This window comes from Ranitomeya variabilis, chromosome 6, assembly GCF_051348905.1.
Source record: "Ranitomeya variabilis isolate aRanVar5 chromosome 6, aRanVar5.hap1, whole genome shotgun sequence".
NCBI classification, from domain to species: Eukaryota; Metazoa; Chordata; class Amphibia; order Anura; family Dendrobatidae; genus Ranitomeya; species Ranitomeya variabilis.
In genome coordinates, this window is record NC_135237.1 from 507603978 (window position 1) to 507621773 (window position 17796).

The following is a 17796-nucleotide window of genomic DNA, read 5'->3' on the forward strand; positions in this document are numbered from 1 at the left end:
ACATGTGTATTGTATATCTTATGTGGGGAACAGACATGAATCAGTTTGTGTTCATTTTATATCTGGCATGTTGTGAGATCTTGTGAAGAGAGGTTGTCAGGCGCGCAATATGGGAATCATTATAAAATATATCCCAGAGCATTCCCTCAGCTTGCTTGAGTTTGCTAAAGATTAATATTTTGTAGGAAGCCGAAGCCGGCCAGCATCCAGAATTTAATCAAGAATTGTCGAATGAAAATATTTGCATTGGCAATGTCAGGGTGAAGCTTTGCATCTCCCACCTTCGTCTGTAGAGCCCTTGCTCGCCACTTGTGAGCTTATATGGTCACCTGTTGAACATCATGTATGGAAATTTCACTCGCACACAGCCTTGATATATTCTGCAAATATTAAATCTGCGTGGGAAAAATCAAAAGCTGGTTTTAGCATGCATTCCCATGTCAAATGCTCTAAAATGCACATTTGTTAGTAAAGCAGCTGAGTGGAGCACATCATTGGAACAAATATAGATTTTATTTCAAGTCGCTGACTTACTTGAATGCTTAAGAAAACAATACTGGTTGAAAATGAATGATTAGGCCCCGGGGCATCCATAGAAATCGTGGGGCCCTATGATAGGCGTAGTCACAGAAGGGCATTCTTTCCATCTCTTAGATCGGGAGAGGGATAAGTATTGTTAGTGCATACAGACCAGTGCCTCTATTGAAGTACCTTACAGCTTTACTCAACTGATATTTCATGACCACCTTAAAATATCATGCCCCTAAATACAGTATTAAACCCCACAGTGAATTCTCCAACACAATTTGCCCTGACAGTATCCCCCATACGAACAGTATGATGCCCCTCAGTGATCCCAGCAGAATATAATGTCTGTACAGTGCACCTCCCCACATAGTATGATGCCCAGAGTAACCCCAACACAATCTAATGCACCCACAGTGAATTCTCCCTCACAGTTTGCCTAACAGTATCCCCTATAAGCACTGTATGATGCTACCTCAATGATCCCATTATAATATGATGCCCCCACGGTGCCCCTCCCCATACAGTGACAGTGTGATACTTCCATAGTGCCCCCAACACACAGTGACCCCAGTACAACTAATGCCCCCTCAGTGAACCTCACACATTGTGATGCCACCTCAGTGCATACCCCTCACGCACGTTAATGCCCCCCCCAACAAAAAACAAAAACCCACAATGATGCCCCTCAGTACATACCCATCCATAATATGAAGTCCCTACGGCTTCCCCCATACACATTGAGGTAACACATTGCCCTCCAACACAAGTACTGATTGACAAAATGAAAAAATTGCTCACTTACCTCATTTCCCTAATTCGCTGTGCGGGTATGAAGGCTCCATTCAGCTGGCACAATCTTGTGATATGATGCCTTATTCTGTGCCGAGACTCAAGCACACAGGCTGAATGGTGGAGCCGTGGTGGCTGTCTGTTCCATCATCAGGTGGTAGGGCGCATCCCCTCCCATCTCACTGGCCTCATTGAGGCCACATGGTATGCCGCTCTTGGCAGTAGGCCACCGATGAGACCCTCAGGGCAACATCTATTCAATTACTTTTCAGCACCTTTACAGAAATATTGCTTTACTGACTTTATTGAAATCCACAAGCGATCTGTGTAACGTATGGACATGCCGTGCCCTTTACTGTACTTTTATTCTGCAGTTAAGGGGTCTGAGCTGGTGACCCCTCTCCAGTAACTCACAGCTCTAGAAGAGATACGTAAGGTAGTGGCCTGTAAGGAAATCAGAAGGTGCAGCAGCCATTGCTAAAGAAGTCATTGCTGCTGGTTAACAAAGTAAGCATTACCTTCCGTAAGAATTTCGTGCCTCCTCTGATCTACGCCCTGCTGGATTTTACTTATAGGTTGCAGCTGGGGTCGACCTCCTACAACTCTTAACTGCTGCTGCAAATTGGTCTCAACAGTGATGAAGCAGTAAGCAGCAAACGGCACAGAACTTGAAAAATTTAGCAAAATTTTCAGTGGTCTTGTTAAAAACGTCTAGACAGATTTGATAAATTGATTTTTGCACAAAAAACATGCCTTTTGTCAGGAAAAACACTGCTTAAAGGGAATCTGTCACCCCAAAAATCATATATGAGCTAAGGCCACCGGCATCAGGGGCTCCCGATGTATCCTGAAAGGTAAGAAAAACAGGTTAGATTATACTCACCCAGGGGTGGTCCTGGTTCGTTTCGGGTCCGATGGGAGTCGCGGTCCGTGTCCGGCGCCTCCTAGCTTTATACGATGACGTTCTCTTATTGTCTTCCTGCCGTGTCTCCGGCGCAGGCGTACTTTGTCTGCCCTGTTGGGGGCAGAGCAAAGTACTGCAGTGCGCAGGCGCCGGGCCTCTCTGATTTTTCCTCCCGCCTGCGCAGGAGCCGCGGCAGGAAGCAAAGAAGAGGATGTCATCATATGAGTATAATATAATAATAATATAATAATAATAATCTTTTTTTATATAGCGCTGACATATTCCGCAGCGCTTTACAGTTTCCACACATTATCATCGCTGTCCCTGATGGGGCTCACAATCTAAATTCCCTATCAGTATGTCTTTGGAATGTGGGAGGAAACCGGAGAACCCGGAGGAAACCCACGCAAACACAGAGAGAACATACAAACTCTTTGCAGATAATATAACCTGTTTTTCTTATCTTTCAGGTTACATTGGGGGGCTTATCTACAGCATTACAGAATATTATAGATAAGCCCCTAATGGTGGTGGCCGCAGCTCATATACGATTTTTGGCTAGAAAGATTCCCTTTAAAGTACACAGTTTTTCAACTTTTTTTTAATCATTTTTCCCTATTTATTTGAATGGGTGAAAAACTGCAAGAACTCTGAAAGAATTGACATTCTGCACATATGAAACTGCTGCAAAACTGGGAGGAACAAATGAGTAGTATGTACAGGTGATTTCAGAAATCTCATTCACTTTGCTGGCACAGTAAGGGTATGTGCACACGTCAGGATTTCTTGCAGAAATTTTCCTGACAAAAAAACGGACATTTCTGCCAGAAATCTGCATGCGTATTTTTCTCATTTTTTGGCGCGTTTTTGACGCGTTTTTTGTGCGTTTTTTCCCAGATGCATACAATTGCGGGAAAAACGCAGAAAATCCGCAAAATTAATGAACATGCTCATTTTTTTACCGCGATGCGTTTTTTCGGGGAAAAAAACGCATCCACGTGCACAAAACATGCAGAATGCATTCTAAATGATAGAATGCATAATGCTTGCGTTTTTAATGAGTTTTTATAGCGTTTTTAGCTTGAAAAAACGCGAAAAAACCTGAACGTGTGCACATAGCCTAAAACATGACCTTTTGCATTTGTGCAGCAAGTAAAAAAAAAATGTGTAAAAAGAAAAAAAACTAAAGCCCCTACAACTTTTTTTTTTAAAACCCAAGTTATGACTTCTGGGAGCTCATTTTACTTTGATACTGAATGTTAAACGTAGGCAAAGTCTGTGAGCGCAGCGTTAGGGCTGGGGTTTTATTTAAGATGTATATGGAAAATGCCTGTGCTAAAACAAGTTCCACGGGTCACAAGTGTCTTCAGATTATTTACTGTTTAGGAATATTTACTTTGTGTATAAGTCAGTCGCGGATATGATACCTGTCATTGTGAGCAGACCCCATGCAATTTGTATATAATCATCTGGTGCAATAGAATTAGCAACAATGGAGGAGAACATTAGGCATAATAATAACCCTCCACTCCAAAAATAAACTCTGTGGCTGTACCCAAATATTTACTCCACATGAGGCTCCAATTGCTGTAGGACAGCCGGATAGCTTGGAGCTGTTAATTTCTTCTTGTATCGCTGTTCAGTAAATTACAGTATATACTCTCCATCATCGCAGAGAACGTTGTGGACTGAGGATGGAGATCAAAAGGACACACTATACTATTTTTTTATTAAGGTGTTTACACTGTTTTGCAGCACTGGGGCCCTGGGTTCGAATCCCATCAAGTACATCCTATGTAAGGAGTCTATGTTTGCGTGGATTTCCTCCGGGTTCCTCCTACAATTCAAAGACATACTGATAGGAGATGTAGATTGTGAGCCCCAATGGGAACAACGATGATTGTCTGTCTGTAAAGTGCTGCGGAATATGATTTTTTTAATTATGCGTTTCTTATGTAGCGAGATGATATTTTTCAGTGCTTTATAGACAATATCATCACTGTCGCTCATTTTCTTTGGAGTGTGGGAGGAGATCTGAGAACCCAGAGGAAACCCATACAAACTCCTTGCAGATGTTTTCCTTGTGATTTGAACCCAGGACCCCAGAGCTGCAAAGCAACATTGCTAACCACTGAGCCACCGTGCTGCCACATATGATGGCACTATATAACAATGCATGTCTACATAAACATGATACCTGTTAATGTGACAGCACTGGTGTGATAAAGTATTTATATATGTATGCTGGAGTGCTTGTAGCTACTTTTGAGCAGCCATTTCTCATTTTATGGCTAATTATGTTGTCATAGGGTCTAAAATTGGACATCCCCTTTAAAGGGAAGTTATGACTGTTTTATTTCTGAATCTAATATCTTGTTTGTACAGGCGCATTCCTGACGATTAAATCCATACCTTGATTGTAGATATCCATTTTGCGGTTTCTAAGAAATCCAGCTTTCAAATTACCGTATATGTAAATGAGCTGCAAGTGCTTCAGGGTGGGACCTTGCACTTCCTTCCTTTGTCCTGCCTCCTGTGTCTGCCTCCTTGTTTCCTACCTGCCACCCCTGACCTGACGCCGACAATTCATCACTGCAGCTAGCTCTCACACCACTCGTTTCCCCAGATAGGGCGGCTCATGCACAGATTGATCCACTGGGTCTAGTGACCTCATAAGGATCTTGCACCGACACTGTTGCCCCTTGTCCAAGATCTTGGCCAGTGGAGGCAGGTTACTGAGACAAGAGTGACTTGTCAGTCAGACACAGGAGGCATGCGTTGGCTGGGGAATAGGGGAGGTAGGGTGGAGAGATGGAAGAGCTTAGTCCCACCCAAAAGCACTTGCCACTAATTTGAATGCGATTTGAGGCCTGGATTTCTCATTTCTGCAATCAAGGTATATGGCTTTAATCAGCATAAAAGTGCCTGTACAGTACAGTACATGATATTAGTTTCCAGCTCTAATGTCCTCCTGATAGGTTATCTTTGGTGGCACATTTACTAGAACTTTGGGCCTTATTCATTGTTGAATTTGTGCTTTATGTGCTGTTCTTGCTGTTCTTCACCTGTTTTTCATTTGTGCCGTATTCTTCTTTTATTTATTTATGTTTTAGTCTATTTTATATGTTTTTTCCCTGTTTAGTGTGTTTTATATATTCTCCATTGCGGGCAGGGTTTTGGGTTTGCAGATGATTTTTTTGGCTGATTCATCAGTTACATCTTTTAAAAAAGTCTCAAAATTTATTTTTTTTTTTAATTTTTTTTGCACAAATGTACTCTACTTACCTCTGGAGTGATTTTCACTGTCTTTGCTTGAATTTTGCAACTTTTTAGTAAAACATTCGACCTTTTTAGGATTAAAGACAAAAGTATAGCATTTAGGATTTTTTGGAATGGTTGAGAACCAAGTGCGCCATTTTGAAGAATTTGGCATAAAAAGGTCAATGAATACCACAAGGCATAAACAAGAAAAGTGAATGAAATAAATGCAAATGATGAATGTAACCCTTTCTTTCTTCATTTAGGCAGCTTAGAACTGCTGACCAGTGTTTCCTCATTTCTCTTGCTTTAGACCAAATTTATAACCATGCCAAATTTATTACAGTGACTCAAACTTCAGACACTCTTGTCTAATTGTATGCCACTTCTTGATTAACTGAATTTAGACTCATTTTTTATACTATAATAGCGATGCACAATTTTCAGTAAGAGACACCTCCTTGTGTAGCGAGGCTCAAAAAGCATCTAAATCACATAATAAATCTGACTCAAGGCATGTCCACCATTTTGTGGTGCAAATTGTAGCCCTAATTCACAATTATCTTTGTAAAACTGTCCTATAACTTTTGTTCGGGCAAGAATCTCTGCAGAAAGTTGCAGTAAATCTGACAGATGGGTATTTTCGAATGTCTCGTTTTACGGACCAATTCTTCTAAACCCTAAATATTCATCTAACTAGTGTTGATGTTAATAAATGTTATGAATTTTTTTAATGAAAATTGTACCTTTTTTTTGTAGGAGCCGTGCTGCTGGCGAATATACAAGGATTAGCTCTGAATGTCGATCCTGTGTTGTATACATGGCTTCTCTACCAACCCCAGAGAAAAGGCGACCGGCAGCCACAACAGGTAACAGGGCGAGACTTTAGACTATTTTTGGCTGTTTTACTTTTCTAAATTAGGCTATACACTTTCCTTAAAGAGGACCTGTCACTGCTTCAAAAGTGGTCAGATTTTGCTCTTTTTTTTAAACCCACCATAAGGTTCCAGAGCTATGGGCCTTTTTATCTAATGCAAATTTTTGTTGTTTTTATCAATGGGGCGTAACTTACAGGATTCTCCGGGAGCTTGTCTTTACGCTTCTCTAGGTAGAAAATCCATCTTCACAAACTTTTTTTTTTTTTGTAATATTTTCTTTATTATTGAAGGTCTTGAAGCTGAATTTTCTACCTTTTCCTGCCACTGATTGCATCCAAACTACATGCGAATCCTATGATGTGAGATGTATCTTTTTCTCATTGTTTAGGCTGCTCTGCATTATTATCCTGTGAACATCGTCCCCTTGGTAAAGACCATAAAAGTTAGCGCTAAATGAAAAGGGCCCACAGCTATAAAACCATACTGCGGATTTTTAAAAGACTAAAAATTAGGGGAATTGTCTATTCAGAGAGGAAGAGGACTAGAACTCTAGTGCCACCTATCACAATTAGTAATTCTTCATTAATTAGCAATTCAAAATCAGCCCTCTAACGAGCCTTTCCAGATGACTCAAAACCAGAATCTCGATTTGCAGACAATTATTTGCGCAAACCTTTTGCAACATTTGCATGCTATAAACTGTTCAGTTATTTGGGCCCTAAATATCTACATAGTCTCAAAATAAAAATGTATCAGCCACTATTAAAGTAATTCATATAAACATGGATAAGGTGGCATCAACGAGATGACCGCCACAAAAGGGGCGCAATACACATAAGTACATGGTCTGTGCTGTCTTCTGATTTTCGGCCTCCAGTGTTTTATACCCACATTATGTCTTACACGACAGGAGACAAAGGCCTAAGGCTTCATTCAGACGTTTGTTTTTCATGTACGTATTTTCACAGATAGCACTCGTACTTGTAATAGTCTTTGGAGCCATTCATGTGTCCATGATTTTTCCTAGTGGTCCCCTGGAAAATCACAGAGACATGTCTGATTTTGATTCGAGGGTTGGACCAAAATTGGCAATACAACTCCACGGGTCCGTGAAAAGAATCAGACAGCACTTTGATGACATTACAGACTGTTATAAAAGAGAAATTAGAGAAACTTTTTTTTATTCACGTATGAGAAAACTGATCAAAGTCTGATGAATCACTCTGTATTTCTCACACGTGAGCAAATCTGATGTCTGAATGATGCATTAAAGGGAACCTGTCAGCAGATTTTGCCGCTATAAGATGCAGCCACTGCCTTTCAGGGCTTATCTACATCATTCTATGATGCTGTAGATAAGCCCCCAGTCCGACATGCAAGTGAAGAAAAATAAGTTATATTCACCCGGGCGAGCGGTCCGGTCTGATGGGTGTCACAGGTCTGGGTCCGGCGCATCCCATCTTCTTGGGACGCCGCCCTCCTGCCTCTTCATTGATCCCCGGCATCGCGCTCCTGCTCAGGTATAATTATCTGCCCTGCTGAGGGAAGAGCAAAGTACTGCAGTGCGCAGGTGCTGGGCCTCTCTGACCTTTCCTGGCGCCTGCGCACTGCAGTACTTTGCTCTTCCCTCAGCAGGGCAGATAACTATACCTGCGCAGGAGTGCCGATTCCGGGGAGCGATGAAGAAGCAGGAGGGCAGCGTCCCAAGAAGATGGGAGGCGCTGGACCCAGACATGCGACACCTATCGGACAGGACCGCACCCCCGGGTGAGTATAATATAACTTATTTTTCTTCACTTGCAGGTCGGACTGGGGGCTTACACAGCATTATAGAATGCATTATATTAGCCCTGATAGGCCGTGGCTGCATCTTATAGCCACAAAATCTACTGACAAGTTCCCTTTAATTGCCATTTAAAAGCCCGGGCTGGTCTGCCATAGTGGGAGACATTCATATTTTAGGGACTTTTACTTTTTTCATTTTTCTGGCCCATAAAGTTTGGTTTCAAGCAAAGAGTACACTTTTTTTTTTTTTACTCTGTGCCCTTAAAGGGAATATATGGACTGTGATTGTCTAGATGGGACAAAACTTTTAATTTCTCTCACAGTTGTAAACTGTTTTTTACTGCTTAATTGAAGTAACCTTCTTATAGTGGTTTGTGGTTTTGTTAATAATAATTGTTCTGATTTTCAAAAATAATGCATAAAGGCGGGGTTGTTTATATCTACAGCGCCACTGAGCTTATTGATTGGCTGCAGCGATGTCGACGTGACCTCACCACTGCAGCCAAACAATAGAGGCATCGTTAGACCCCAGGAGTGTAAGTAAAGCACAGTTTTTTGGGGGGTTTGATTTTCAATGAGCCGTACATATCAGGAAATGTTTTGTGAAAGTGGGCACTCCCTTTAACCCCTTACCGGCATCGGGCGTAATAGTACGCCAATGTCTGTATCCCCCTGCTTTGATGTGGGCTCCAGCGGTGAAGGGGTTAAATAATGCTCCATTATTGGGATTTTTTTATTCTGCTATAAAGTACATATCTGATTTCCACAAGGGATGTTTATAAGCTCGCCCCAATCCTGTCCTGTAGTTTCGGTGTATGTGTGCACCTATGGGGGTTCCGCTGTAAGTGACGCGTCGGGTATCAGCCAGTGAGTGACAGGCGTGGACAGTGACAGCTGCTGGGGCTTCTGGTTCTGCTCTGGCACAGATCCTGTGAACCTGCTAAACACTTAATTACACCAGATTTACCTTTCACCTGTACAGCATCGCAGTGTTTATTTTATTCTGCTTTTTTCTTCCTCAGCCGCTGGGATCCGCTCCTCTTGCCATGCCACTATCGAGGAAGAAGGAGGATGAGGTGTCAATTGGCAGCACGCCCTTGGCAAAGCAGGCATCGAATCAGCCGTCTGAGTATGCCAGCAGTCCTGTCAAAACAAAAACCGTAACAGGTATGCTCTCTTCTATAGCTGGGAAAATACATATCGGGAGCTTTTAGTGGGTCAGCTGTGCAAACACGCTCAGGCACCTTTGGGCTTTTCACAAATAGCCCCTGTGTTAGAGATTTAATGTTTCTATAATTAAAAGCCATCCGCTCTTATTATTTCTACAGCTCATGTTCTGCTTTTCTTCTTGTTCATTTTTTTTTAAACTACAACATTACTTCTGTTTCCCTCATTTTGTTGTAATGGAGCACATGTTTGCGCTCCCGCTCAGTAAGGTGACAGAGTCCTATGGTTATCTGCTCTGTGCACATACGGAAAGCAGCAATGTATCATCGGTGAATCCAGGACATACTGTAATGACCTCCTGATGTATAAATTATACTACATCCTGACCTTATAATGTAGATCGGAGTTGCCATATCCTATCCTCAAAGCATCCAAGCAGGCCATGCATTGAGGATCTACTTAAAGAATAAGCGTCGTTTTAATTTTTATTAAATAAATCAATAGCACTTGTGAAAATAAATATCTTTGTCATATACCTTATCAGACACATCTTCTTATTTCTCCTCCTGAATTGGTCTTTCACTCTCGATTTATGGGTAAAATGTGTAGTCAGTGACAGATTTTCCCATTACTGAGGTGGGACGATCAAGAGACAGACCTTCTCCTGCAAGTTTTTGTAAAATGACAGTAACATTCCTCCATAGAACTTTATTAGCACCAACTGTCCTCTCCTATCTCACTAATAGAAATTCTGTGTTCACTGAAGATTTTACCCATGAATTGAGAATTCTCAGAATTATAAGCTCAGACCAGGAAGAGAAAAAAAAAAGTGCATTTCTATAATATGATATTACAGAATTTCTTATTTTCACTTGTACTATTGATTTATGAATACAAATAATACAACGGTTTTGCTTTAAAGGGAACTTGTCAGGACTTGGGATGAGTGGACCCGTGAAAGTTCATGTTCTGGTTATTTCACAGTTCGGTTCCAGAACTGTACCCAAACTTGAACCAGAACCCCATTGAAAACAATGCAGACCCGAACTTTTGATCTGGAAAACATTCTCTCTCTCTCTCCCTCTCTCCATCCCGGACTTTCCTTGGAACTCTGAACATTGCAGTTGACTTTCGGGAGAAATCTGTGTTTGACTTTTAGCACTGAATTGTCTGGTACAAACCCCGAACTTATAATTTTGGGTTTGCTCATCTCTAGTCAGAAACCCTAACTGCTCCCAACTAGGGATGAGCGAACGTGCTCGGGTAAGGTGTTATCTGACTATGCTTGTGTGCTAGCCGAGTGTCTTCTGTGTTCTTAAAAATATGATCAAATCCCCCACGCTCATCAGTATTCCCAACCAAACTATAGCAATGTACAAGCTGATTCTGAAGTTAGTTCCTTTCATTCCATTTGGGTCTGCTAGAAAAAGCCAAGCGCTCCTCTCCTCGGCCCCATAGGGAATGATTAAAGCACAGGATAAGCATGCGCACTACCGCTCCATTCTAAAAGGGATAAAAGTTCCCCGTTCTGCAGGTCGATGAGGGTCTCAGTGGTCCGATACCCACCAGTCAACAAGGTTTCACCTATCCTATAGTTGTACAGACATTCTAAAACTAAACTACACACACAAATAAAAGTGCATGTATTACAACACTGCCTTGAGGACTTTTTTGTAGGTTCAGTATTCGTTCAGGTTTCTGCCCGAGCGCTATATCCAAGTGAGAATACGACCTGGGTGTTTACAACTCGACTGAAGCCTTCTACATTAATGCAGGATGAGTGTTTCCTGACGGAACACTGTTTAGAAGTCATGATGAGAAGCAATAAATACTCCATTAGACGGGCCGCTCTCAAATATTTGTTTTATACTAAAAATATTATTCTGTAAACATCAGCTGATCACAGAAAGGAACTAATGATTGGACACGAGTCAGATCTTCCCAGAAGTATTTACATAATTGCAATCTGTCATCTCTGGAGAGCGCTGGGATATTTGCACAAATGATTGAATTTCCATAAATGTTCACTTACATAATGTGGTTATTTTCACATCGCAGATTGAAGGTGAACTGGGGATTAGATATACGGTACTTGTTGCAGCACAGAAAGTGTCTTTGATAATGAATATTTGTAAGTACTATTTAACAAGAGATCTAGTCATGAAATCATATTGTACATGTTAATCTGAGCGCTTTTAATTAAACTATTAAATAGAAGGAAGTACCAACAGTACAAAAAATAAGAAAGGAAGTACCAACAGTACAAAAAAGAAAAGACGGGGCCACTACCAAAGCTGAGAAACTGATAAGAAAAGACCGCTATCACTAATCAAATAAATAGCATGATTAAATAATTACAAGGCATGATAATATTTATTGAAATCAAATTGGCAATTCAATATACACTGCTCAAAAAATAAAGGGAACACTAAAATCCCACATCCTAGATATCACTGAATGAAATATTCCAGTTGTAAATCTTTATTCATTATATAGTGGAATGCGTTGAGAACAATAAAACCTAAAAATGATCAATGTAAATCACAACTAATATCCCATGGAGGTCTGGAGTTGGAATGATGCTCAAAATCAAAGTGGAAAATCAAATTGCAGGCTGATCCAACTTCAGTGGTAATGCCTCAAGACAAGGAAATTATGCTCAGTATTGTGTGTTGCCTCCACGTGCCTGTATGACCTCCCTACAACGCCTGGGCATGCTCCTGATGAGGCGGCGGATGGTCTTCTGAGGGATCTCCTCCCAGACCTGGGCTAAAGCATCTGCCAACTCCTGGACAGTCTGTGGTGCAACGTGACATTGGTGGATGGAGCGAAACATTTTGTCCTAGATGTGGATTCAGGTCTGGGGACGGGCGGGGCAGTTCATAGCTTAGAATGTCTTCATCTTAGCAGTCCATAGATGAATGCCTTCATCTTGCAGGAACTGCTGACAAACTCCAGCCACATGAGGTCTGGCATTGTCCTGCATTAGGAGGAACCCAGGGCCAACCACACCAGCATATGGTCTCACAAGGGGTCTGAGGATCTCATCTCGGTACCTAATGACAGTCAGACTACCTTTGGCGAGCACATGGAGGGCTGTGCGGTCCTCCAAAGAAATGCCACCCCACACCTTTACTGACCCACTGCCAAACCGGTCATGCTGAAGGATGTTGCAGGCAGCAGATCACTCTCCATGGCGTCTCCAGATTTTGTCACGTCTGTCACATGTGCTCAGTGTGAACCTGCTTTCATCTGTGAAGAGCAGAGGGCGCCAGTAGCGAATTTGCCAATCCTGGTGTTCTGTTGCAAATACCAAGCGTCCTGCACTGTATTGGGCTGTGAGCACAACCCCCATCTGTGGACTTCGGGCACTCAGACCATCCTGATGGAGTCGGTTTCTAACCGTTTGTGCAGATACATGCACATTTGTGGCCTGCTGGAGGCCATTTTGCAGGGCTCTGGCAGTGCTCCTCCTGTTCCTTGCACAAAGCTGAGGTAGCTGTGCTGCTGCTGGGTTATTGCCTTCCTATGGCCCCCTCCACGTCTCCTGGTGTACTGGCCTGTCTCCTGGTAGTGCCTCTAGCCTCTGGACACTACGCTGACAGACACAGCAAACCTTCTTGCCACAGCTCGCATTGATGTGCCATCCTGGATGAGCTGCACTACCTGAGCCACTTGTGTGGGTTGTAGAGTCCGTCTCATGCTAAGACGAGTGTGAAAGCACAACCAACATTCAAAAGTGACCAAAACATCAGCCAGAAAGCATTGGTACTGAGATGTGGTCTGTGGTCCCCACCTGCAGAACCACTCCTTTATTGCGGGTGCCTTGATAATTGCCAATAATTTCTGTTGTCTATTCCATTTGCACAACAGCATCTGAACTTGATTGTCAATCAGTGTTGCTTCCTAAGTGGACAGTTTGATTTCACAGAAGCTTTATTTACTTGGGAGTTACGGTATATTCTGTTGTTTAAGTGTTACCTTTATTTTTTTTGAGCAGTGTATAAAAAACATATACACAAATACAGGAATAGAAAATGCATAAGGGTGAAAACTGAAATAATCTTAAAATATTGCATATATATTAATTTGAGTGAGGAAAAATAAAGTACCGCTGTCAATCTGCAACACACTCTCAACATGCATTAAGCGTAGTTTCCTCACCGAGCCACTCCTCTGAAGAAACTATGTGAAACATGGCTTGGAGTGTGAAGCAGAGCTACTAGATCATATTTTGGTCAGTACATGACATTTGGTTGTGCAGGAAATTTTGGTGGTCCCATTCACTTAAGTGGGGATGTTCTGCAATTTTTCTGCCAAATCATTATTGCCGCACCTTCATTTTCCATGGGTCAGACTCCCACTCATCATTTAGCGATGATATACGCTAGCAATATTGCATCACTTCATAAGATGAAACCTTTAAGAGGTTATTCTCAACATTTAAGGTTATCACCTACTCACGGGATAGGTGATAACTTGCGGATTGGTGGAGATCTGATTGGAGGAACCCCGGTGAGCCTGAGAATTGACATCTGAAATAACCTGTTGGAATGAAGCGGTAGACAATCTATTCTTTGCTCGTAAGTCTTCCAGTGGGAACAACAAGCATCTAGTTAAACCTTATAGTTGGCGTTCTTATTCGGAGTAGTAGGCTGCTCATCATCTATGGCAGAATTCACAGGTAGAAATTGATTCCAGCAGATTTCTTCTTTATTTTTAATGCTTCTAATTCACAATAATGATCCTCAGGCCTTTGTAGCCACAGCTTGACATTTTGTATGGTATGAATTTTGACCCATTGAATCCACTATTATAAACCCATCAGTAAACCTGCATTAAAAGAGTGTGGAGTGATTATAATACAGGATTTGCTTTTACGTGATTGACGTATTATTTCCACATACCATCATTAAAAGAATAATAATCTTCGGAGAAATAGCAGGCTGCCTCAAGTGGGTCTCATATGTCGATCCACTTATCTAGTAAATCTTGACATTATTTCATCATAGCTCATGAATCCAGCGGATTAGTAGAACTGTTATTTTGCATCAAAATTCCGGAAGGAAGGGAAGTTTTGTGCCTCTAAAATTAGCACCATATGCAGTGGTGTTTACGTAGCTTTTAGCCTGTGACACCTCGTATTTCATCTGTAATGACATCTGATGCATGGTGCCAGTGAGCTTACTTGTATTCAGCTCTATATAAACAGTTAATATGTCATTTTTATCTTTGTGGGGTTTAGAACGATCACATAATCCCATTACATATTTTATAATCACCATGCTGTCTAAAAGGATATAGTTATATTTTCATAATGTTTCAGAAGAAATATCTATTCTTATGTAAATAAAGGAAATCCATTCACGCCGATGTGCAACATGTCGCTTGAGCAACTCAACATTCTTATATACACACGATCTTGTATAAGAATGCGTGCATGTGAGTCCAAAATGATGCAAAAAACAAAAATAAAAACAGTTTTTAAGTCTATATCCACCTTTGCAATCAATTTGTTTGATTGTTCCAATGCATTTAAAGTTACAGGGTTTACCTGGGATATTTTTTATTTTTAATCCGTAGGGATTCAGCTTTTCAGAAAACAAACGTGGCAATACTCACATTTCCCTACTGAAACCCCTACATTGGCAGTGGCTCTGACAATATAAACGGCAAAAGTCGCTGAACCCACTGATTGGCTGCAGTGGTCTTTTGGGCCGTAGCAGTGATGTCACCAATGTAGCGTGTCAATAAAGGCCATAGCTGTGCGGAGAGACATTGAGAAAACAAGGGCAGCATGAATCAGATGCTGACTCCATTAATTCAGGCGGGTCTGCTTTACTTTGAAATGTTGCGGCGTTTCAGAGAAAACACATTTTTAAGCTGACCTGGGAACTTGCAGCTTGAGTGACTAGTCCAAGAGGCTAGTCCTAGCAGCCTCTCCCTTCCCCATGATCCTTGATTAGCAGTTCTCTCCTTATGTGTGTGTATAGCGACAGTCAAGGGGAGTGGTGCAGGGACATGCCACCAGGGATCGGTCTCTTCAACTTGTCACTCGAGCCCCATGGTCCCCAGACAGATTTTATATATATGTTTGCTCTAAAATGCTGAAGTGTTTCACAGTAAGGGTGGTATCACACAACTGTTTTTTCACCATCCAAGAAAAGCTGTCCGATTATGCTAATCAGACGGATCAGAGTTTGATCAGAGTGGGATTCGATTTTCTTGGAGCTGGAGAGAGAAAAATAAGTTTCTCCACCTTCTCTACTTGGTTAGTTGGTGAAAATCGGACCACACTCTGATATCATGTGAATGCTGATCTTTTTTTTTTTTTACTGACCTATAAGCTTGAATGGACGACTGCCATTCGATTTTCAGAGGCAAATTGTGATTTTTTTTTTCTTCCTCAGACCAATTGGAACGAGGTAAAAATCTGTCATGTGCACAGCCCCATAGAGTAACATGGGTAGGAGTGCTCTCCGTGAAAACCACTGATAGCGCTCTTCCGATTTAGACTCTCGTCTGCACCTGCCCTAAAACGTTTATATTTTTGAATTTTCTACAGAATACTATACAAACTTAACTCACTCACTCACAAAGCTCTCTACAGTTCTGCACCACACTTTATCTCCTCCCTCATCTCTATTTACTACCCTACCCATGCCCTCCACTCCATAACTGATCTAAGACTAACATCCTCCATAATCCCAACCTCCCACCTCCATCTCCAAGACTTCTCTCGTGCTGCACCAGTTTTCTGGGATGCTCTGCCCCAGCTGATCCTTCTACTACCTAGCCCCCCATGTTTTTAAAGGTGCTTTAAAAAACACATCTCTTTCAACTTGCCTATCACATGAATTCACCATTCTAACTCGCCTCTGTTCCCTCTTTCTAAATTTTACTTAGGTGCCTCCCATTCATCTGTGTCCACTTCCTCCGTGCACTCAATAGCACTTGGCAACTGGACCTAGACAGGTAGTCTGGTGACCGGATCCTGCAGCTTATTTGTCATGCCCTATTAATTATAATGATGGCCAGACCTTGTATGACAAACACTTTCTACCTATTGTGTCCCCCTATTTCCTTATAGATTGTAATCTTGTGAGCAGGACCCTCACTCCTGTAGCTTTTGAACTGTGTGTTACTTTGTGATGTATTTATTGTTTGTACATGTCCCCACTTAATTGTAAAGTGTTGCAGAATATGTTGGAGCAATCTAAAATTATTATTTATTATATCTGGCTGAAATGCAAATGTCTGATACATGCATAAATCAGCTTTCAGGGTCCCTTAAAAATAAAAAAAAATGCTGGATAACCTCTTAACAAACATTTAAATCTTGGGGCTTATATATTACTTGTTATGAGATCATGTCCCTTTTTTTTTTGTTGCATTTGTTAGTACACGGAACTAGACAAACATATATAGTATCTGTAGATGGTTGAAAGGCAGCAGTTCTCTTTTCTTTACCTCCAAGCTGTAAATGTTCTGATATCTCCTCAGCCCCCCAAAATCAACAATACAGCTAAAGGTTGTCTATTCCTTGAGGTTCAAGTCTGCAGTCACTTTATGTGACTGCAGACTTGTGAAGCCTCACAGGATTCTTTGGCACTAGGAGCTGGCGGTCATATGACTGCAAATACGCTATTTGCATACTCCTGGCCACATTTCGACAAAGACGTATCCTGCCTTCCTCAATTCACTTCTATTGGGCGAGGGTCTGGACAAGTCTAGTCGGCACATGACCGCATGTATCCAACTTGCAGTCACGCACTTGCCGGCCTCAGCGGGGTGTGAGGATTCTCAAATCCGCAGTAACAGAGTGACTGCAGACTTGTGCCTCAATCCCGGACAGCCCCTATGTGTGCAGGAATGGCCCCGTGCTTGCATGAAAACAGCCATGTTTTTCTAATCCTCTGCAACTGTATTAATAGACTTGATTGACCGTTAAAGAGGCCAAGATTCACAATTCTGAATTCTTTGTATGCACTGAGAGGCTCTGAATGTAGTAATACTTCCTTTTTCTCCCTTGTTTTATTCCAAGGTTAACAAATGCTTTTGTATTCTTTGGATTGTTCATTTGGACTGAAGTGTCGTGATTTAGCAGTTATTTTCAGTAGTGAGGGAAAATCGTCTCTGCGCACAAAGCAGAGGTGCGAGTCTCCACAACAAACGGCTGTGGAATGAATCTGCACCCCGGCTCTCTGGGAAATTTTACAACAATTTTCATGCAGCATAGTGTTCTCTCACTGTCAGCATCGCACAGATCATAATGTACACCCCACCGCCAGTAATAAGGCTGTAAATTCCACAGGGGGTATCTGGTGATATCATAAACCACAGCAACAAAATGCTGAACGGTTTAATAATATCACCGGAACTCTTAGATGGAATTACAGCATGGCTTTTTACACGCCATTTGGGTGCACTTTATTTACTGCAATACATGGTAACCAAAAATAACACACACCAATTTGGGCTTCCTGG

General features: G+C 41.7%; 1 protein-coding gene across 5 annotated transcripts in view; it reads left to right on the forward strand.

Annotated features, from left to right (window-relative positions):
- VPS13B (vacuolar protein sorting 13 homolog B) overlaps nucleotides 1-17796 on the forward strand; it is a 1111190-nt gene that overhangs the window by 499206 nt on the left and 594188 nt on the right. For all 5 annotated transcript variants that reach the window (XM_077270879.1, XM_077270877.1, XM_077270878.1 and 2 more), the window contains exons 20-21: nucleotides 6239-6348; nucleotides 9165-9309. In XM_077270879.1, coding sequence (XP_077126994.1) covers nucleotides 6239-6348; nucleotides 9165-9309 — 255 coding nt within the window. The remainder of the gene's footprint in view (nucleotides 1-6238; nucleotides 6349-9164; nucleotides 9310-17796) is intronic.